The sequence below is a fragment of the Diadema antillarum genome, unplaced genomic scaffold (genome assembly GCF_040938485.1).
Source record: "Diadema antillarum isolate AM-2024a unplaced genomic scaffold, OU_Dant_1.0 seq00001984_RagTag, whole genome shotgun sequence".
Lineage (NCBI taxonomy): Eukaryota > Metazoa > Echinodermata > Echinoidea > Diadematoida > Diadematidae > Diadema > Diadema antillarum.
In genome coordinates, this window is record NW_027272642.1 from 346396 (window position 1) to 369800 (window position 23405).

At 39.5% G+C, this 23405-nt stretch overlaps 1 protein-coding gene across 1 annotated transcript in view; it reads right to left on the minus strand.

Annotated features, from left to right (window-relative positions):
• LOC139713484 (uncharacterized) overlaps positions 1–23405 on the minus strand; it is a gene marked incomplete at its 3' end in the record, with an annotated part of 71870 nt that overhangs the window by 10905 nt on the left and 37560 nt on the right. Inside the window, exons 3-5 of the mRNA XM_071625212.1 lie at positions 16293–16449; positions 11594–11668; positions 3312–3533 (exon numbers count right to left, since the gene is read on the minus strand). Coding sequence (XP_071481313.1) covers positions 3312–3533; positions 11594–11668; positions 16293–16449 — 454 coding nt within the window. The remainder of the gene's footprint in view (positions 1–3311; positions 3534–11593; positions 11669–16292; positions 16450–23405) is intronic.

Sequence of the window (23405 nt, forward strand, 5' to 3'; positions counted from 1 at the left end):
TATCTGCTGTAGAATCACATGAGCAATCAACAGAAACCCAGAAAAACCACAAAATTCCTGCCATATCAGTCATTTACATTTTGTACCTCACTCTGTCAATTTGGATAGACACAAAGCATTATGTCATAGACCACATTTCCATTCAACTTGAGAAGAGCTCAGTACACGTCTTCAACAAACAATATGTCGCAAACGACATACATTGTACATGTACACACTTGTACGGTACAAGTCTCCAATTGTGCATGTTGTTTTCAGTGCTGACACGACATTTGCTGCTGCGACAATTGCTCCGGTCTTTAATATTTTCTCTAAGGACTTTAATAGGGTTAGGGTTAGGATTTTGATCATAGGGTTTTAGGTTTACCTTACGTAGTTTGATGTAAGGATTAGGATGAGATTGAGGGTTATAATTGCGGGTAGAATTTATGCTTGGCTTTATAGCATGCAAATATTTAATGGGACTTGGGAGCAATTGTCCCAGGAGCACATGTAATGGAACCGTTTTCAGCATAACATTGCAATTAGATACAGATGAAATGTAAATGTCAAGTTTTGTCCCATTCAATACGCTCAACTGCTCATTAGTTTGGCTGGGTAAATGGTGAATGTTTACTCATGACTACAACATTGAACTGGGTAGAAGAAGCATTTGGAGTTGAACATACCAATAGGGCCAGACTAGAGACAACAAAATCAAGGAGGTTTCAATGAGCAGTATATGGGAATATACAGTACCTGATGAGTCTTAAGGGCTTTTTACACTTGTGTTTCTTAACCCCGGACTTTCTCTGACCCAGGACTATCGTTAGTCCCGTACCAATTTTTTCAGCTTTTTACACTCGCCAATTAGTCCCGTACTATCTCTTGTCCGGGGCTAAGGAGAAAACTGACCTTTTTACACTCGTATTTCTTAGCCCCGGACTTTCCAAACCACATGAATATTCATAATTACGCTGTGTACTGTACACGTACACGCACGCACCGGCAGCACTTGATTACCTCGTTTCTGATTGGTCAGTGAGGGTCGGACTTCGTCTCCGTCGCTTAGCCCCGGATTATTTTTTTGTTCTGTTTACACTCACTTGCTTGGCACCGCAATTGCGGTGCTAGCACCGCAATTGCGGTGCTAACCCCTGCTATTTTGCAGGGCCAGATAGTACCGTACTATCGGTGGGGCTAGCCCACTTTGGCAAAAACGAGTGTAAACAGAAAGTGGGCTAAGGATAGTCCCGTACCAACGGTGGGGCTAAGGCCCCCCCTTAGCCCCACCGTTAGTCCGGGGCTAAGCAAAATTTTACAAGTGTAAAAAGCCCTAAACATTGTATGTGTGCATCTCAATCACAGGCAACCTCACTCCCCATCTCAACCAAAACTGTACCATCCCTTTAAAGTGAACTTGTCCTTTAATAATATAAAAAAGAAAAAAAAAAAGAATGTGCACTCAATGTTCACCTCTTTGTAGGTCATGCAAAAAATAATAACAATAATAAATAAATAAATAAATAAATAAATAAATAAATAAATAAATAAATAAAAAAATAAATAATACTAATAATGATTAAAAAAATACCTACTAAACGCTTTTAGTGTTTTGACAGCACCAAAAAACCCCATAGCACTGTACATCCTGTCTAAAGTCCCTGGCTTTATGGAAAGGGTTTAAGGACTGTACAAAATGAAGATAATCAGCATTACAGTAGGATGATATAGGCTGCAGAGAATCTGGGACCTTCCAAAAGTTCACTGCAGCAATTCATCAACGCTGCAGCTCAAAGAAGAAATCCATCCACTTCCTGGCTAATGCGCAATTAATTGACGCAACGACGGATACTCAACGACGGATACTCACAATCCCCCCCCCCCCCACTTTCCTTTTTTCTCGCTTTTTCCGCTTTTTCCGGGATGGCGGCGAGTCTGCTTTAATGAGGTGCGAGGGGAGGACATAAACCATTTGAGCTCAGTGTAAAATAAATTTTCATGAGATTAGGGATTAGTGATGGATTACTGATAGCTTGTTTGCTTCAATTTTTTTCTCTCCCCGAGACATATTGAAATACTGATTCCCAGCCTTTTCTATTATGTTATTGCTGTGTTTGATGTCTGATAATTTGTGAACATACATGTAGGCCTACATGTAGAAAGAATTCCATGGACAAACTTCATCTTTACGCGCTTTTCGTAATGACTCCCATTTCCTGCATTGTCAAACATGGAACTACAAAGTACTTGCAGTACCATGAGTGCATCCATTGTACATATTCCTGGAGCCAAATTTTGCCACACCAGTGCAGCATACAGGGGGTGTATGTGTACAGTGTACAAAAATTGGGGTCACAAGGTCGACATTCACCATCAAGCTAAAAAAAAAGGCAAAGTTACATTGCAACATGGGCAAAGCAAATATCTCCTACAACTTACAAGTGGCACATTACAAATTTTAAGTGAAATTCTAATACCTTCAATCAAAACTAAAATAGGTATTGAATTTGGTATCATGGCTACAGGTACACATACATAAAGGTATGCATTCATTTCGCAGAACACTATCAATGTATCTTTCTTCCTCGAGCTCAAGGCTGACTAAAGACAGCCTATAAACCATGAATTCCCGAATCATCCGGACTTTCCCTCTCCCATTTCTCTCTCAGTAGAACCTTCTCTGATCGCAAAAGACCTGACGGCTTCTCAAGTGGGTCCCGCTATTAGAAAACTCAGCGTCATCTATAATTCCGATGCCCTTGGCATTCTACAGTCTGGTGGGGGCAGGGCAAGAAGAACGTGCCCCATCGCAGATCACCATCGTAACCCACTCCGCGAACGGTTCGTCCTTCCGCACGAAGCCTTCCCCATTATCGGCACTTCCTGCTTGGGGAAGAACATGATCACTTAGCTATTTTTTAAAGGTAGACACAATGCAAACCAGAACCAACACTTACAACTTGCCACACGTGGAACGAATTCATATTGGTTGACTTACCCTGCATTATTACTTTATATTCCACAACAGGGGTGGGGTGGGATGGGGGGTAGGGGGTACGGGTGTGGCTGATTGGCAGGATTCTTGGTGTGTGTGTTTTTTTATCTCCTCTACAAACAAATAAAAGCAAAGATGCCTAATATGGAACGATATTGTAAGATTTAAAGAAGTATTAAAACAAATCCATTTCAAATGCTGCTGTCTGGAGTGGCCGGAAGGTAAACTTTCGATTATATGCACTGGTCAGCCACCAAAGAATAATGATGATACAACAACAAAAACTACATTTCAATATTCTTCATCAAAATTCAAGATGAAGTTGTGAACGAACCGTTTTGTTGATGTCACAGCCGGCTTCCAGAAGCAGCTTGACGATTCGGTGGTGGCCGTTCTTGGCCGCAAGGTGCAGCAGGGAGCGCGAGTCCGGCACCTTGGACAGGAGGTCCGGCCGGAGCCTGACCAGCAGCTGGACAGTGTCCAGCCGGCCGTACTGAGCTGCCAGGTCAAGGGGACCCTCTTCCTTGCGATTACATAACGTTGGGTCTGCCCCATGCTGGTGAAAAAACATACAGCAAAAACAGACAAGTTAATTGAAATTCATGTTCAAGGCCTACAACATATAGGGGAAACAGATGTACTGTATGGAAACATTATTAAGACAACAACAACAAACTGAGTTCTTTGCAACTGATTGTCAAATGGCAATTTGTCAATCAGTTGTAATGAAAACATCTCGACGGAAGAATTTCATGAATTTGAAAAACTGAGTTTTGTTGACTTTAGGCAAACTACAATTGTAAAATGTAGAATGGACATTACTGAAGGTGATCAGTCTTATACAACACATATAATTATATATGTTGAAATATATATACCTTGTACGTGCAGTAAAAGAGAAAGAAAACAAGTCAACTTTACTTCAAATACTGTAGTAAAGGCCAACAAACAAAACAGGAGAAACTTTGTCTACAATGTATTTGAACTTCACACATATGTACTGTAGAACTGCAAGTTTTGGAATGACAAATTATGAAATTTTGATGTTCTCACAAAACAATTGGTAATTTCTGATATGTAGCTGAAACACTGCAAAATGCAGATGAAGCAGTTTATAGCTATTGCTACTTCACACAACCTGTTGAATACCTTGATTGAGAACAAAAAAAAAAAAAACACCAGAAAACAAAACATTAAAAATTAACAATATTCAATTCAATTTTAATAGCCTAGTCATCACCACCTCATCTCAATTGTCAATAAGTGTCACCATGGCTATATAGTATTCTACAACGAGGCATGAGGGAGGCAGACAGATGTCTCTTCTCAGTGCTCAATATCACTTTAAGGAAAAAGTTACCATTATTAAAAAAGATTTGTATATTTGTACCTGGGTCAATGAGAGGCCTGAAACATAATGACTATCCTTGAAGAGATTCACTGTGCTTTGGCTGCATTTATCACCTTTTCCCATGCGTGTTTCAAAACCCACTAACAAAACATGTTTGCAAACACCTTCTGGATCCCATTTCTTAAGTTTTTGCATACAATGTATCAACTCTGTTGGGGGGGGGGGGGGAAGGGGGGGGGGGGTAGGCCCAGAGCTACCAAGTCTCACACATTCTGCGTGAGACTCAAGCATTAAGGGGCCGTCTCACGATCTCATGCATGGCACCCATTTTTCTCACGCATTGGGCGAATTCTGCAACTTGGGCCAATGATAGGGAGCATAGCTCGAAGGATTAAAGTGATAGTTGCAATTGAAGGTATATTTCCCTTTTGTCTTTCAAAATAAGTAAAAAATAGTCACTTAAGTATGCACCTGCACCATTAAGAGCTGAAAATTAAAAAAGCTCCATACCGTGGGAGGTGGGAAAAACCCCTCCGACACCCTCGCTCGTGCGCATTTTCGCGTGCCGAGATGCCGAGTCATGAAATCTCACTCATAATTTTTTTTTTTAAACTTGGCATCCCTGTAGGCCTTGTCACTGAGAACTGCCATGATGCGGTTTGACCCAAGGAGCAGAGATGTGTTTAAACTAGCAGTAGTTGCGGTGGGCAGGTCAGAGCAATCAACACGTTTCAAAACAACTTTGCGCTTTCACATCAACTCTACAGAAACACGTTTCTGGTTCAAATGCATTTGCCACGGCACGTCACACTTTTTCCTAGTCTCAGAAACATATTTCTAACTCCATAATCAAAATAGTTTTGCATTTAATATCAAAACTCCCTGAAAGCTGCATCGAAAGTGAGTTGCTAAATGCACCAGGGCTTTGATTGTTCCCTGTTTCTGGCCTTGAGCACTGCTAGTAAACAGAGATGAGAGACCATCCATCTTTTGACAATGGTGGCTTCTAACCCAGTACTGTAGGTTCACAAATCTCATAAATTTCTTGTCTGATCAAAACATGAAAAATGAATACAAAGATTTAAAAAGAAAAAAAAACTCAGGCAATTTGTCAAGTGTGTAGAGAGAACAGAGGTGCCTCCACTTCACACAATCACTATAAAGAACATGGCTCTTCTTTCATTGTAGTTTTAAAGCTCACTGATCTTGACCACTGACCAATGATGGACATTAACACCCTCTCTGCACCATAGAAATCTGTATGATATGAAGAATTTGTTCGCAAAAACCGATAAGTCCATATTTGCCAAATGGAGATATTTGCGATTAAAGGTCAAGAAAAGTAAAGAGAATAATGAGAAAATTTTTGCTTCTTTTGACCATAACTTCAAAAATGTACCATTATATACACCGTGACCAATATATCATTCAAAAGGTATCATTTTGTACCTCATATGACAGAGACTGTACTTCAAAATCAAAATGGACTTATCGGTTTTTGCGAACAAACTCTTCATATTTTCATCCATAATTCACCATTATCATTGGACTTTCACATAAACAGTGAAAATCATGACCAGAAATTATAGCAGTTATTAGTTTTCTATGATAGTATTAGGCTATTAAATTAATTAATTTAAATAATTAATTAAAAAACGACATTTGACCTTAACTTTCACTCCTTTCATTTCAGGTAACTATTAAAAACTGCTTTATATCAAATGTTTAGTCCTTATTAATAAGAGCTGATATTCACAAGAAACATTAATTACATGAAGCAGTGTAATGGTTGAAAAATATTGAAACCTTTTCAGTCACAGTTCAGTGTCCTTTCACTTTTTCATACTTAAACCTAATCAGTGCATCTACAACCTGTACACCTGAACTTGGTAATGTTAGCATGGGGTGACCGTGCATCACAAAACCAACAAGAAGTCACACCACTTGATTTTTATGTGAGGAGTCAAAAAAGGTGAAACGGGTCAACTGAGTCAATCTTGAGTTTTCATATTCTCTGAAAGAGAGCTCTATTTTTCCACTACATTATTCTTTAATAGTTTGCGATCATAAAATGAATGGGAAAGTGTGTTTTCAGCAGTTTTTCTTCAACCATTTTTTGTAGAGAGGCCCCTTTTCATTTCTCAAATATCCTTTTATACACACTCTTCACTTTCAACTTTGACAATAAACCTTGAAAGAATGATTCTACTGTGTTGAAAGTTGGCCTTGATAACAAACAGAATGTGTTAATAGAGCATGCTCAATTCCAGCCTAATCTGATAATCCCTTCATTGTTGTTGCTATGGTAGTTTACATCCACTTGTCCCATTCATCACACAGCTAGAGCAGCTTGTGGAAGTGCTTGAATAGACCCTGTACTTCAGAGCATCTTTTCTCATTTCACACTTTTCCAGAGTGTGTGCTTTCTTTCTGATATTTAGATACAAGCATTGTAGGTTAGGAGATACCATTTAAATTGAGTTATACATCATTTTAAAGCTTTGAGTCTGCTCTCTCAGAATCTGCTCTTAACTAAAAATCCATGTCTGGTGACTTTTCGTTTGTTTTGTGATGCAGGGTCACATAGCTGGTCCTAGTATCAACGAAATGATTAAAAACCCATTGGGGATGGACTGATTTTGCTATAACCATCAACATGCATTTCCCATAGACACCTGCCTGAGCATTCTTGGGGACTCGTCTTCAACGGGTTAAGAAAGTTTTCGCAACAAACAGCAATATCATAACAAGATATGGGACAGACTGACAGACAAACAAAACACCAAAAACAAACTGTTTCTGACAGTGTACGACTGTACTCCTTCAGGCTGAAGGCCTATGGAATTAAAGAGAGAACACAACAACACACACACACACACGCGCACACACACACACACACACACACACACACACACACACACACAAAACACTCACAAAGGTCAAAAGGAAAGTTGGAGAATACGAATTCCACATCTATTGTACAAAAGCAAGGCCCAAAACCCAACTGGGTAGCTCGCGCTTTATCACAAGGGTCGATTACACCGGACAAGCTGTCAGCAACACTAACGAGAGTGATGTATGAGACTTGCCAGGTTTAGGTGTTGTTATAGTCAGTACGAGTGAACAGTTGGAGAGTGTGAGAGAATGAGTGTGAATGTTGCCATATGGCCTGGTGTCAACAGCAGGCCAGACTTCTACAAGGGGCTTCCTTTATTTCCATACTTACTGTAATGCACCTGTTGTATTAAAAGGCGCTACCACGTGTGCACACATACTGGCTGTAATGTACAGTGTACATACTGTACTGTACCTATAAAGTACCCCCTTGAACATACTGTGTACAAACTCATTAATACAGATCAAAATGTTCTGACCAGCCTGGCAGTTTAACCCACTGTTCACCAGCAGCCTGGAGGGTACCATACACGTCAGTTTAAAGGTACAACTTAGTTCACACAAGGCATCGAAATTCATCTTCTACCATTTGGAATTTGCTTGCAATTATATCAAAATGGAGATACCAATATCTCCAAATAATCTGCCTGCATTCACTCTCATGCAGAAAATCGGTAGATACTGCTATGCCCGATTTGACAATTGATTTACTCCACGAGAAAACATTTTACAGTTTATGTACAGTAGCAACCAAAGTAAATACAGTCTGTATGCTTTCAGACCGTAATACTGTTAGCATACCTTTTTGGCTACCATTTCTTTTATTTTCGTCAATATCCTTGTGGAACTGAAATTGTGTTATCACAGCATCATTTCACATACAATTGTACTGTATCTTATACACTGCACAATGGTGTCCATTCTACAGAGCTAAAATCACCAATTTCAGGTGTAAAGGAAACAATCTTGTACCTTCTAAACACAGGGCAGTTTAAAACAACAACAATAAAACAAAACAAAACAAAACAAATAAAGCTCTTTGTGCATGCTTCTACTCTAGCCGAGTCTAAATTTAGTTCTATACAAATGTCATGTCATGGCTCTGTTGCTTTGTACAAATGCATCTCATTTTATACACACTGCACTTTTTAACCCATTGAGCACGATTCCCGAGCACACTCGGGCAGGTGTCTATGGGAAATGCATGCTGTAGCGAAATCAGACCGTCCTCAACGGGTTAATAGTTTTAAAGTTCAGACTGAACAGAGGAAACATAGTGTGCTGAAAAATCAGACTCATGAAAATTGTTTTTTAGATGAGTTACTTCCCTGTTTTCACCATGAGAATATTAATTGTATGCTAGCAGTTCCTCCCCGACCTTATCAATCAAACAAAAACTGACTTTATCTGCAATTGATCAGGATATACATGTAGGCCTTTAAACAATGATCTGTCATCTTTCCTCTGCAAAAGGATATAAAACTGCCACAAGAAGTTTAGACATACATTTTTTCCCACACGTAGTCTTTCATTTATTTATTCTTGGCTGTCACTACTGTTTGCTTGATGTTTTGTTTGTTTGTGCTTTGGATCTACTTCTTGAATGGAAGTTGCTGTTACAGCAACTGTAGGTCAATGGCGGGTCAACTTCAGCAATAAAGCAACATGAAGTCTGAGATCAGAAAAGGGGAAACAAAGATATGGCTGCTTCAAAAAAAAAAAATAGTATGTCTTATTCAGCTGAGTTATATTGTTTTAACATCTATTTTCTTGTCAAATTCTGTCTTTCTCCTAAACACTCGAGTTACAATGTAGTACACGTATATATCTCACACATACGGATTATTTGATAATGAGTGGGGTGTATGAAATTCAATACATTGTAATAGTCACAAATATCAACAGAATGATACAACATATTGTCAAAATTGATTTTAAAATCATCACTCCTTCCAACAGATATTCATAAATTAGCGAATCATTAGCGAATAATGTAATCAGGGTGTAATGATAAACACACGCATCCAGTGTCATTGCTATACATTTATAGAGTTAGTAGTAATTTACGATGATGGTCCTAAAAGGGTTAACCCATTGAGGACGGTTTGGTTTTGCTACAACACACATTTCCCAAAGACACCTGCCCGAGTCTGCTCGGGACTTGTCCTCAACGAGTTTAACAATGTACAGTGTATACTCTGCAGCAGAGCAGCACAGCAGAGCAACATGCAGTAAATGTTAAAAAGGTTGTGCTAGAATAGACCCAGTTTAGATTTGATCATGAGTCATTAGATAATCATGCCTTGACATTTTAAATAATTGTACATATGCATAAAATAGATTTAAACAGTAAAGACACTGTTCTGGCTGGATTAACCATGAGGCCCGATAGTTCTTCTGTATGGTACATATAAAACCAGTCATTTAATCATGTAGCTCAAACTGAAAGATTCCGTACCCAGGATGACACTCCCACCAAAGTGAGTATGTGGGACCGTGGTCTTTGAGCAGGCGCTGTTTGTGTTGAACATCTCTGTTCTGTTCACTGCTAAACTTTCAGTTTTCATGAGCAGGCTTGTGTACCGGTAACTGTCATCTTCTCACATAACAGTAAAGATATAAAGGACATACAACACTATTGTACTCGTAGCGCTGCTTTGTTTAATTAACTTTGCAGCATCTATTTTCTTTTCATGGCTTCCTGAAAATGACTTCTGAATTCAGGTGGGAAAACTGAAACTGAACCTACAATTTTTCTTTGGGGCATATAATGCAGGAATTACTTTGTCGTTTAGGAAGAAATGTGTAAACTTGCAAAATTATTTCAAAAGCTTGTTGTTTGCCCATCTGAAATGGCTCTGTGTGGGAGGAAGTGCCTACGTCTTTCATGGAGGGTTTCACGAAAACAAAAGAAATTGTTTGTTATCTCTTTTCAAAGACATGTTTCTTGAATGTTTTAGCAAGTGTCAAGACACAGAATAAGGTTTAATGTTTTAGCAAGTGTCTAGACAAAGAACTAGGTTTATCTCAATGATGACATTACTCAGTTTGTACTGCAAACAATTACATACGTACAAATACCACACACCACTGATGGTCAGACACATTATATGCAACTCTCACTGCACATTGCGACATAAAATACAGTATGAACACACCACTGTGGATGTGTGTTCAGGATTGCGCACAACTCCACCAACTCAAACGTGTCTGTCAAGTTGTTTAGTTTTCAACAGCACAGCTTAGATCAGTGCTGACCCATTCAAACACGATTTCAGAAATTACATGTATGTGATTGGAAATATTATGATTCATGTTTGCTCAGACTTAAAAAAAAGAAAAAAAAATGAAAAGACCTAATTTGCAAGAAATTTGATGTTTGATATTGGGTGGTTTTAATATTATGCAAGTATACTTCTCTATAAAGTATGATTGTTTTTTTACCCCTGGATCATCCCACTCCCCCCCCCCCCTCACCCCCACCCCACCCTTATTTAGTGCATGCCTACCTGAAGACTCGGCGCCACCTTTCACTTCCTATTACCCCTTTCCCCAACTTGATGATTACATCACAGCTGCATTCTTGGGATGCCTGGAATACCAGGCATACCAGGAGAGTCCATATCGGGCCTAGGCAGGCCAGGAAGAGGGGGTGAGACAGATGCCCATGACTGCCACGTACTCTGGCCTGGTAACATAAATTAGCCCCATATCACAGGATGTTTGTTTTCATGTTTACTGCCCATCTCCGTATCTCTCCCTGGCCGATCAAGAAAGAAAAGGGCCTTTGAGCAGCTGCCAAGCAATTTCTTTCATTGACTCAAAAGAAAGGGGTTGAAAGGGGGTGATGTACAAAACAACATCGCAGGCATCCTTGGGCATCCTTGGGCAAGCGAGGCATAATAATCACGGAGATTGAACCGAGATAACATACTTTAGTATCGGCATTAGAATTTCATAGTCGAGAAAGACACAGGTGTACATGGTAGATGTTCCACTGGAGAAAGAAGGTGCCCCACCTCCCCAATTTGACAAACTTCAGCAGCCGAAACTTTACGCTGGCACATGCATCCAACATTTGGGGAAAGAAAGGAAGGAGATTTAGGAGTGATGGGCAAATTAAAGGGGGAAAAAAAGTTTGGTGAGTTGATTTCTTTGCTAACTATAGATTACTGTACATCACAGATATTATTCAAACTCATCCTGGTACATATTGCATCAGTGATGTGATAACTATGTAATCTGTTGTTTTAGAGCATTTAAACCTTGGCAGAAATGTGAATACAACGACAGATGGGCAAATGAAAAAATACACCTTGTACATGGGTGTAAAGTGTTATAATCTCATTTGATGCTGGAGTTACACTTACATCAAGCAGGATAGAGACGACTTGTGTGTGCCCATACTGAGCCGCGAAATGGAGAGGTGTGTCCAAGTAGTTGTTCTGTGGGCAAAAACAGAAATAAAAAGGAAGATAAACACTAACTGCAGGTCTGCCAATATTCCCACATCCAAATCAGGGAGATTCCACACAGCAATCAGGGAGATACAGTATCTGTGTGTTACATTATGCATTTCAATGGGCAAAAATAATTCTCAAAATAGGGAGATTTTAGTATTCTTTTATTCAGACATGAACAGATTTTGACATTTTCAGGGAGACTCCTGCAGAATCAGGGAGACTTGACAGCTGTGCTAAATATCAAATATCACATGCACATCTTTTTTTTTTCTTTTTTTTTCGGGGGGGGGGGTTACATGTACATCACATCAAAGTAAAATGCTGTCTGTATAATGATAAATATCACAAACATATATTGCTCTAGAAAATATGATTTGCACACAAAGCTCATTCCCTCAATTGCACATTTTTATAACATTAGAATATCAAGATCCTTACTCGTATAAAATACAAAATACAGTTTTAAAGAAATAAATGAACGTGAGGCTATCTATAGGGCTTTTTACACTTGTGTTTCTTAACCCCGGACTTTCTCTGACCCAGGACTATCGTTAGTCCCGTACAAATTTTTTTCAGCTTTTTACACTGGCCAATTAGTCCCGTACTATCTCTCGTCCGGAGCTAAGGAGAAAACTGACCTTTTTACACTCATATTTCTTAGCCCCGGACTTTCCAAACCACATGAATATTCATGATTACGCTGTGCACTTTACACATACACGCACGCACCGGCAGCACTTGATTACCTTGTTTCTGATTGGTCAGTGGGGGTCGGACTTCGTCTCCGTCGCTTAGCCCCGGATTATTTTTTCGTTCTGTTTACACTCACTTGCTTGGCACCACAATTGCGGTGCTAACCCTGCTATTTTGCAGGGCCAGATAGTACCGGACTATTGGTGGGGCTAGCCCACTTTGGCAAAAACCAGTGTAAACAGAAAGTGGGCTAAGGATAGTCCTGTACCAACGGTGGGGCTAAGGCCCCCCCCCCCCCCTTAGCTCCACCGTTGGTATGGGACTAAGCAAAAATTTACAATTGTAAAAAGCCCTTATATGCAGAGAAAGAGGGACAGAGAGAAGTCCACAGGGGAAACAAGCAACTGCCTGAGGATTTTAAAGGATTTTGGAGAAGAAAAAAGAAAGTAATAATACTACTGGGGTCAAGGGTCAAATATCGTTCTGCATTAGGCCGAGACTTCAAACAAACAAATGCAGTGTATACCCAATACTCCCCCTAAATCTTCACAGACACTCAGTGGGGAGAAGAAAAAACATGACACTGACTTCTAGACAGGGCAGATCTTTATTTCTGTCTGGAGCTGTGAAGCATGCAGGGGCCAACCACAGACCTACTTTAGGAGCAGCACCATATCCTGAATCAAAACATTGTGGCTGGACGGGGCGATAACCGCATCTTTAAAATATTACATACCACCGGGGATCACTGAAGTAAGCCATAGAAAGAAAGGAGAAGGAGATGTGTTGTTTCCAACCATAACTACAGACTGGTAGGCTATATCACCACTTCTATAGTGACAGGCAAAATAAATGATATCAACGGGGTTTGCGATAGACACAGAAAGGAAAACTTGAGGTCTGCAATATGTTAAAATTGTCAGTTCCCCCCCCCCTTTCTCTCTCAAGTCTCATTCATCTTGGGTATGATTATCCATACTTTGTTTGTTGTTTTATTCATTTTTTCAAGTTGGAGATGCCTTAAAATTTCACCACCCCCACCCCCAAATAATCTGTAAACCACCACCATACAATGTTGTACAGTACAATTGTAGGTTGTAACTTTTTTTTTGTTTGTATGTACACCCTGCACAGGTACAATGTGTAATGAAAGGTTTGGAGAAGAGTGAAATGCAGTTTAGTTTCATTGTTTACTGGATTTTCCTCTAGCCAAGTAGGGAAAACAGTGAAAAGAAAAAACAAAGAAAAAACACTTGAAAAGAAAGGAAAAAACCCCAGATGTATTCAGTGATTCACCTTTAAGGAAGGGGACAGCTTGACTTCTGATACTTGCTTTCTTTGAATATCGTTCCTCACTCTTAAAAATAAACCCTGTTTTTGTTGTTCCCTGACCATTATTTCCCCACAAACTTCTTTGGTTACACACAACTCTGTGTACTTCCTGGCATCAAGTTTTCAAAGGGCATCACATTTTCAAAGAGCATCGACAGGGCTCACAGCTGTACATGTAACTTCACACGTACAGTAACACACACACATACACACACACACACACACACACACACACACATGCACAAACACACACACACACACACCAAGCCTATGCCAAAGAACACAAGCTCACACCAGTGTACGTTCAACAGTATACGCTGGAGAAAATAGAAAGTTACTGTAGAAATGCTACACCTGACCCATGGCATTGACTGAGAGACCCTTTCTAGCCTGGGGTATATCCTTCCTCCCGCATACCTCAGTGGAGGAAGTTGGTGATATCCCAATGTTTCGAATGCCAAGTGGTGTACACGTAGTAATGCTTGCATTGATATTCGGTATTACAGTGCTCTCCGCTTTTAAAGGGATCATATAGTTTTGGTTGAGACCTAACATCAGGTTTCTAACATTTTTGGTGAGAAAATGAGAAACCTTTTATGAGATACGAAAAAGCATAAAAATGTAATTCCATGAGGAATTGAACGTTTATTTGAAGAAAATTGGTTTTGAAATGGCTGAGATACAGTATATCAAAACAGAGCAATTCTAATAAAATGTGGGATCCACCATTCATTACGATCACTTTGTTTTACCTTGTTTTTGAATGTTTCAGCCATTCCAAACCCGATTTTCATCAAATAAACTTTGAATTCCTCTTAAAATGGTATGCTCTGTACTATTTCATATATGTGTTTTCTTGGTATCTAACAAAAAAAAAGTTGAAAGCTCAATCCTCATCTCCACCAATACTGTACCATCCATATTCCGGGTACTGCTTAAATCAGGTAAGAAATGCTCTGCTACACACAACCTGATTAAGCGGAGACTACTGTACTAACCCACTTTAGCTGTAGCTGGAAAGGGGAAGAGATTGGAAAGTGAAAGTGTGCGGCTGCATTCTGACGAGTATTATTCGACACTGTCAACACACTGTGCAGAGGGTCAACATGCTGTGTAGTAGTGTGGGTGTGTTCGGAGGCATTGGTCACAACAATCGGAATATTTTCATAGGTTTCCAGTCGTAGAGTGGGTTCAAAATAACCTTCCAGCCTGATTCATGTCTACAAAAAGGCGGTTTACTACAAACAAATTACACATTGGTACATTGTATTCTACCTTGGGTTTCCCATGGAAGAGCAAAGGTAAACCAAGTTTTCAGCATGGTTCATGGGCAGAAACATGGTACCTGTGTGCATGTACACACATGTCCTGTCAAGTGGATGAACTCTAGACTTTATTGTCACATTTATGTGGCATTTCCTGAAGTCATTCATACAACACATACAGGAAATATACGTACTCTTCTCACTTCAGACAATGTGAACACGCCATTGGGTTTATTCCGAAAGAAAGTGATGTTTTCAAATTTGACATGGAAAAAAAAAATGTGTTGGCCTGAGACATGTACATCTTGAAGGTCCTGATAACCTTTGGAAGCAGTGATTAAAAAAAAAAAAAAGTTCAAGGTACCCCATTTCATGCATACATTGTATGTGTACTAACTAGGTCACAATTTGTATCACAAAACATTCTATCCTATGAAATTTTTGCAATAAAGCCTAATATATATAGGAGATATCACTATTTTTCTCATTAAACCATAACTGCAGATGGTTTAGACTGGAAACATTTACTGTTCACATTAAATTGTAGATTTAACAATACTTGAATAACCCCGATTATACTGGTTCAAATTCTTACATTGGTTGTTTCTATCCCTAACTCACATTTTCGAAGTATTTTGAAGCATGAATGCTGGGTTTTTGTTTCATCTGCAAATGGTAAGTTATGCCTTTAATACATTTTCTATTATTCCAGTCCTGTCTTTGTAACTGTTATGATTCATTTGTTTTTCTTTTCTCTCTTCTTTCTTTTTTCTGTGAATAACTCCAACATAGAATTTCATGGAAATTGGAGTGGTCTGTGAGAGCTTTCTACCGCTAGACATAGCCTTTGCAATAAAAAGTGGGAGGGGCTATACTACTTAGGCCTATATAGAGAAGGTGTTTCTACCAATAGACATGGCCTTTGCAATAGAAAGTGGGAGGGGCTATACTATTCATTAAAAAGAAAGACAAGGTTTCTATCAATAGACATGGCCTTTGCAATAGAAAGTGGGAGGGGCCATACTATTCATTAAAAAGAAAGACAAGGTTTCTATCAATAGACATGGCCTTTGCAATAGGAAGTGGAAGAAGCTGAAGAAGGAGATTTCAGTGTACCAGTAAAGGGGGAATTGTAGAAGTGGCCTTTGCAACAAACAAACAAAAAAACCCCTCCATATTTCAGCTTTTAACTGCAAGAGGAAGCTCATTTAAAGCCCTCTACACAACAAGATGCATTTCTACTCCAGGTACAGTTGTAGCTTTACAGCACAGAAAAATCCAGTATTCATAAAACAAATACTGCCCACTCTATCTACCTGTTCGTTTACTTGGTCCTTGCTGACACCGACAGTTAGCAGGGTCTGTACAATGTCCATGTTGCCCGTCCAGGCAGCAAGGTGCAGGGGGTTGCTCCCCCTGTTATCCGCTACCGTCGGCGACGCATCAAACTTCAGCAGCATCTGAATGGCATCCCTGTCGAAACAGAAAAGAGAAACGAACACATCACGAATGAGAAAGATATGGTGTATGTCGTCAGCATCATTTCTGCACACAATAGAATATGAAAAAAAGTCATTCAGAGCATTGCCATTTCAATAGATACAGGCACACAGATTATTAGGGAAAAAAATATTGTATACAATATGTAATATACATTCTATAACATATGATATATGATATATGATATGTCATATGATATATGATAATATATGACATATATAAAATACATGATATATAATATTTAATATATCATATATATATCATATATTATATTATATAATATATAGTACATTATATATAATAACATAGAGCTGTATAGATGAAAGCTTCATCACTTGACATTAGCTTTTATGGTACATGTAGGTTGGGGAGAATGAATTGTTGAATATGATTATGATAGTCTTGTGGATATACATAATTTTGTTCAATTTCTTTACTTGTACTTTTTTGTTGGGGGGGGGGGGGTTAAAATGGAATTGATTCCACCCTGTCAAAAAGCTCTGATTTTAATCCAATGTACAATTGACTTTAAATAGCCTTCAGGGGTGTGATATGATATTTTCATCAAATTGTCTCGAACCAAGAAGCTTCTTGACATTTATAGCATACTCTAAAAAAGATAATAATAATCACACTTCAAAAGCAATCAATATGTAACATGCAGTTGATTTTGTCTACGATAGATACCCACAGTGAAGGAATGAAAACTAAATCAGTAATGATAAACATATCACTCTTATTCAAAGAGAAAAAAAAAATGTAATTCCCCACATTTGAAACAAAACACAAAACAATCTATAAGATGTGCAATACACTGTACATGCTTTTTCTGAGAGTTGCTCATGTGTATGGCAAACATAAGTTTACTCACCAAATCAGCAAAAAGCTACACATATATGCGGGACATACATATGGCCTACTAGTTCGCAATAGTACGATAGAAATCAAGAAGTGTGTGTAATCTTTCAAACCCTGTTGTACTAAAATCCCCTTGACATGTATGATAAGAATTGTGGTGGGAAATATGATGTTTAGCAAAGTTTTAAACTTGACCTCAATGGGTTAACCCTTTCATGTAGTTTTGTGATTGTCATAGACATTTGTGTACAAACTAACTCTGCATTCAAGTAAAGTTTATTAAACCAAATTCTCTTGAAACAGTTTTGCACATTACGTGTACACTACAGGGGGCAGATTCAGGAATTACGTATAAAAGGGGGCGTACGCAACCCTCCCCCCACCCCATTTTTTTCTTATTTCTTTTGTTTCAACCAAAAGTAAAGAGAGGGTGCGCACCCGGTGCACCCCCCTCTGGTGCACCCCCCTCTGGATCCGCCACTGCACTAGAAAGTTTGTTGGAACGCAAAGGGTTAACCCTTTGTGTAGGGTTAACCCTTTGTGTAGGGTAACCTGGTGGTTTCTGTAGGCTGCTGCCAGGACACTCCCTGCTGACTGCCACCACAAAGCTACATTCCATACAAACAGCTGTGTCATAATCTACTGGACCTGTCAATCAAACTCACAGCTCTAAAAACTATACATGACTGAACATACATTACTTAACATACATTGTACTACTGTGGGATTTGTTGCGGAAGTACATTATAAATGTCCCAGTTAAACTGAAGTTCCCTCATAAATGTGTCTAAGACGACAGACCCTTTAAAATGACAAAGGTTCATAAAGAATGCAGATAAATTTGACTATGAAAAAACTCCTCCAAATCACATCCTGCAACAATAATGTAGGCACAGTCAATATAGGCATCAGTTAATTTATTGATATCATCAACAAAATGTTCATAATTGTTTAGAAATGTTAACACTACATTGATGAAATGATCATTTTGTGACGAAATGACTGATTTCATAACGAAACAGGCCATGCGACATTTGGCGCCCCATTAAAAAATATGGTCTTTGTCCATCATTCTATTAAAAGGATGGTACAGTATTGGTGGAGATGAGAACTGGGCTTTTAACTTTTTGCGAGATACCAAGAAAACACTTAAGATATAATGCAGAGAATACCATTTTAAAAGGAATTCAAAGTTTATTTGATGAAAATTGGGTTTGGATTGACTGAAACATCCAAAAACAAAGTAAAACAACGCGATCATAATAAAGTGTGGGTCCCACACTTTATTAGAAAACCAATTTTCATCAAATAAACGTTGAATTCCTCATAGAATGATGTGCTCTTTCATATTTCATAAGAGGTTTCACATTACTTCACCAAAAAATGTTAGAAATCTGAAATTAGGTCTGAACCAAAACTGTACAATCCCTTTAAACCATAGTTTCAAATGTACCACCTTCCGTGAATTCCAGTGAAAGGGTTTATAGTGCGCAGTGCAGTATTGATAGATCTTGTACCTACTAATGAACACCTCATGCATAGTGTTTTGTAAGCCCCACTTCTGCGCATAGTTTACATTCTTGGTAACCCAGGGGACCTGTTATTGACAGCTACAGAATGGATGTACCTCCAACATATGTTTCAACCCTCGGGGGCAAAATATATTGCAAAATGCCTGCCCATGATTTTCATCTCCTAAAAAATATATTCCAGAAGTATTCCATAAGCATTTCACTTTCTGCACATTTTTGGAGGCTCTGTGAATCTACCTGTACATAATACAAAGTTCCCTGTATTTCAAAATGCATGGGTCCGTTTCTTGGAAATCGGATCAAGCAGATCGCACCAAGTTGGGAGATTTTAATGTCCACAATGGCAAAAATCTTGTTATAGAATATGGATTGCAATGTAAATCCCAAGATTTGGATTCCGCTTCAATAATTGCATCAGTGTGAAGGCTACAGTTCATTCATGGCTAATTTTTTTCACTTGTAAAGATTCTTCCCATTATCACTTTATGATTACACAACACCTAAGAGGAATGTAGCTATTCGATTGGTTGACTGCCCATCACGTGACATTTAATTAAAAGTTCAATCCTACGCTGTGGCCGTCAGCCGTGCAATTCTGTTTGAGCAAAAATGGAGAGCGCATGGCAGACGTCACCCACTTCCATTGACTCATGTGTTAAACTCACAATGGACTTGAAGTTTTTGTTCCGTCGCACAGCTCTGATGGCACGATAAACAAACATTTGCTGCGCACTTTAAATTACGAGTGTGTATTAGTTTTGTCACCATTTATTCTTTGTAATCAACTTCAACCGATCAGCTTCACGAACGTATAGCGTACATCATATACACAGTGACTGTGACTGTGCGGCTACTCATTCATCTTTCATGGAAAATGGTTGCCATTCTGTGCTACAATTGTACATAATTCAAGAATCTATGTGGACCAAATCTGTTGACATTCGAGGTGTCGTATTCAAACAAACAGTGCATTGTCTTTACACGTGCAATGGAACAAGATTCCGTACTCGGTGAAAATGAGGCACACTATTTCACTCAGCTTTGCCTCACTGAATAGAGCGCCACTATCTTTCACCTCTTGCGAAATCTTGTACCATTGAACTTGTGACCATTCACTCTTGTACTACTTTACAGTGGGGAAAGAGGGTCATCCGCTCATCCCCTGACTTTTACCTCAAAGAAATGCAATACTTTTCTTCACTCTGGCATGCCATCGTTTGAGGGGCTGTCTCCATCAATCAGGCACACATCTATGAACCTGGGTACCACAGTGACACCGTGGACACACCCCCTGTCGATTGCACTCCGTGCTAAAGAGTACCATGATGTACAACCTACACTGTAGGAGTCAATACCCCCGTCACCAAAACAGGATGCCCCCCTACTGTACGTTGGGCTGTCCCTTCTGGGCATTTAAATCAATCTGTGAGCAGAAATTCTGTTCAGAATACACGCATTTACATGGTGGGAGGTTTCAGAAGCTGATATTTTTGGAGCAACAATGAAAATCGCAAATACATGCAAGTATTAAAGGTGCATGGTCCCGGTGTTTTAGTCAAATGCGTACGCAGGCGCACGGTGCAAGTTTCCTATAGAGACCTATGCTATCGACTCCTCTTTAGCGCTTACGCTTTGGCCCACTTCCCCGAATCCGAAGAAGTCCGATCCACTGTAGTCAGTGGTCCGATCACAGTTCGGCTCATGATTCCGCTGAGGGGGATGACTGCTTTCATAGCAAACTTCTTTTGTGATGTCATAATAACAAGCACATATATGTACAGTATGCATGCACCCTGGCATTACTACAGACTGCGCGATGCACAGAGAAGACATGCAGTTGACCTTTATTTCCCAGATGGAACGGTGCAAAGCAGATGTGCAATGACAACACTTGCATCCTGATTGAATAATGATTTAATGGTTACTAGATACACTATTAAAAATAAAGCACCCCAAGAATCATGTTTCAAACCACGTCCGTAAACACCATTTTGAAATGGTTTTGAAATTGATGCCATTCTCTTGCTGAAGCCACGTAGGGTCTGCAAGTTATAAATGCAGCCAAAGTACTGGGTTTGGGGTACAGCACGTATTAAATCAACCAGAACTTGGACTTGATTTTCACTGAGCGGAGTTGAGATCACTTTTGACAGAGATCAGCCTTCCCCTCAGTATGACCTCCGGGATCTGGGCAAACCTCTTCCCCCTTTCCTCCCTTCTCTGCCCTCCTTCGTTCCTCCTCCTGCTATTTTTGCAGCCCGGGATCTGTCCCCGGGGATGCAGTCATGACCCCAGCCGAACTCTGAGATTCTGCTGGTGAGGATCAGCAGACCTTTATTGCCTGTCTGTCTGCCTGGAGAGAGAATGAAGGGAAACCCTCCATCCTCTCTCCCTCTCGTTCCATCTATAGGCAAATGGCTTTGATCTCCTCATTTAGGAGATGGGCCATGTACACTGTATTAAACTATGAAGGGAGCATCAGACCCTATCAAAACTGTTGAAGTGCCTACAACATGGCAGTCTTTAAAACTGTAATTGCTCATAAGGAGTTTGAAGCAGCTGTTTCATTGACCTGGCTATTTTCTTGGCACTTGGTATATTACCCCTCAAAAATAGTTTGCCTCAATATCATTTCAGTGTAGTTTTGACATACATACATGTACACAACCTACTCTGGGACATGGAAGCCCCTTTACAACGAGCTTTCTTTTAATAGCTACAACGGGAATAACTTGGGAGGTTAAAAGAAAACTTAAAAGAGCAATGTACACAATACACATTATACATGTAGGCCTACAGTTGCACAATTGCAGCATTTTGATACATTACTATATGAGCTGAAATTTCCCAGTGGTTTTATTTTTGCGAATTTCGCGAATCGCCTTTGAACCGCAAAAATAACAACACGCGAAAATAACAACGCACGAATAACTATTAAGTTCAGTTAGACCCTCGCAACCGCGAATATGTGAAAATGTCCTCCAAGAAGCAATTCGCGAAAATTTCAGCTCGTACAGTATAGCAAGAATCAACCATGTGTTGTTGATCGTTTTTTTTCGTTCACACACAGGAATGAACAGGTTTTGCATCACACTGCAAAAATTAATTTCTCCAAACTATTAAAAATAATTTTTACGTGAATTTAAAGTGTGGGTCTTCAAACGCAATGTCCACTTGTACTTACATACACTTTGTAGGTTTGGTTTCCTTTGTGTGTTTTTTGTCGGCTTTTTTTGTTTTTTTGTCCGACAACAGGCGGCAGGCGACAAGAACAAGAGGAGGAATGGGTGACACATGAGATCGTATCATGCATTGTTGTCCCGCTTCCAAAGGAGAGTTGTGCACATTTGACTTTTATTTAGCACCGCAACCTTGCAGAAGGCACATTTGGCACACCATCTGCGGTCATGACAACAACAACAGCAACAAAAGTTGCATCATGCAAATATACCTCTAGGACGTGAAGAATCACAGAGAGCCCACATATAGTCTTTTGTGTCGGCACACTGTCAACAGGAACAAGGACTCTGCGCCCTTTTCCCCCATTTCCTCATTATATTCGGTGAGCTGCTGTCTGACAATTATCCTGTTCCTCTATGAAATTTGAGCTACTGTCGGACTGTATGTGGACAGAGGAATAAGTGATAAGCCGATACATGTGTGTTAAGGAAATCGGGGGGGGGGGGGGAGGGTGGTAGACATTCACTTTTTACGTCAGGTGAGTATCTCCTGAGAGGAAATAGAAAATACTAATAAAAGAGACTTGAACCAGTCAACAGGAAGTTTGCCTAACCAACTCAGCATTTTGATGACCAATTTTCAGCTAACAAATCATTTTCCGTCACACAAATTTGAATGACAAATATTGTACATTCCCCTGACCTGCCAATATTGTTGGTAATTTTCAATTTTATAAACAACTGAGAAAAAGGAGCTGCTATTTGTCGTTCTACAGCTCTTTGAAACAGCAATTTGGCACTTTGTTCATACAAGATTGTAATACAATGTACTTGCCCTTTACACGTACACGTACAATTGTATGTATTCAAAGGTGTACAAAGGATTTACAGAAGTGTCGATTTTTTTGTCACAATTTTACATAAAACTTACGGAATTGAAAAGTTCTCGTATTCTTAAATCAGTGATTCAAAGTAACGGCCACACTACATGTAGCAGTGCATAAACTGTCATTACTTCACAAGAATATCTTTCAACTGCATGCAATGTCTCTCCGTCTCCAATCATGTCTGGACGAGGAAAATCTGGCAAATCTGGCAAATCTGGCCAAGTCTCGATCATCACGCGCCGGCCTGCAGTTCCCCGTCGTCGGCCGAGTTCATCGCTTCCTTCGTAAATCCTCACTCGATCGCACGATTTCCACGTGGCAGAAGGCAAAAAGAATTCCACATGTATCATTTGCAACTCACTATTATAATCTTGCAATTTAACTCGACAACTAAACAATAGCGACTTTTAGGGGAAAGAGGTCTCAATGGTTATTTGTTTACAATTTCTGAACGGTGCCATTGTTTAACATGC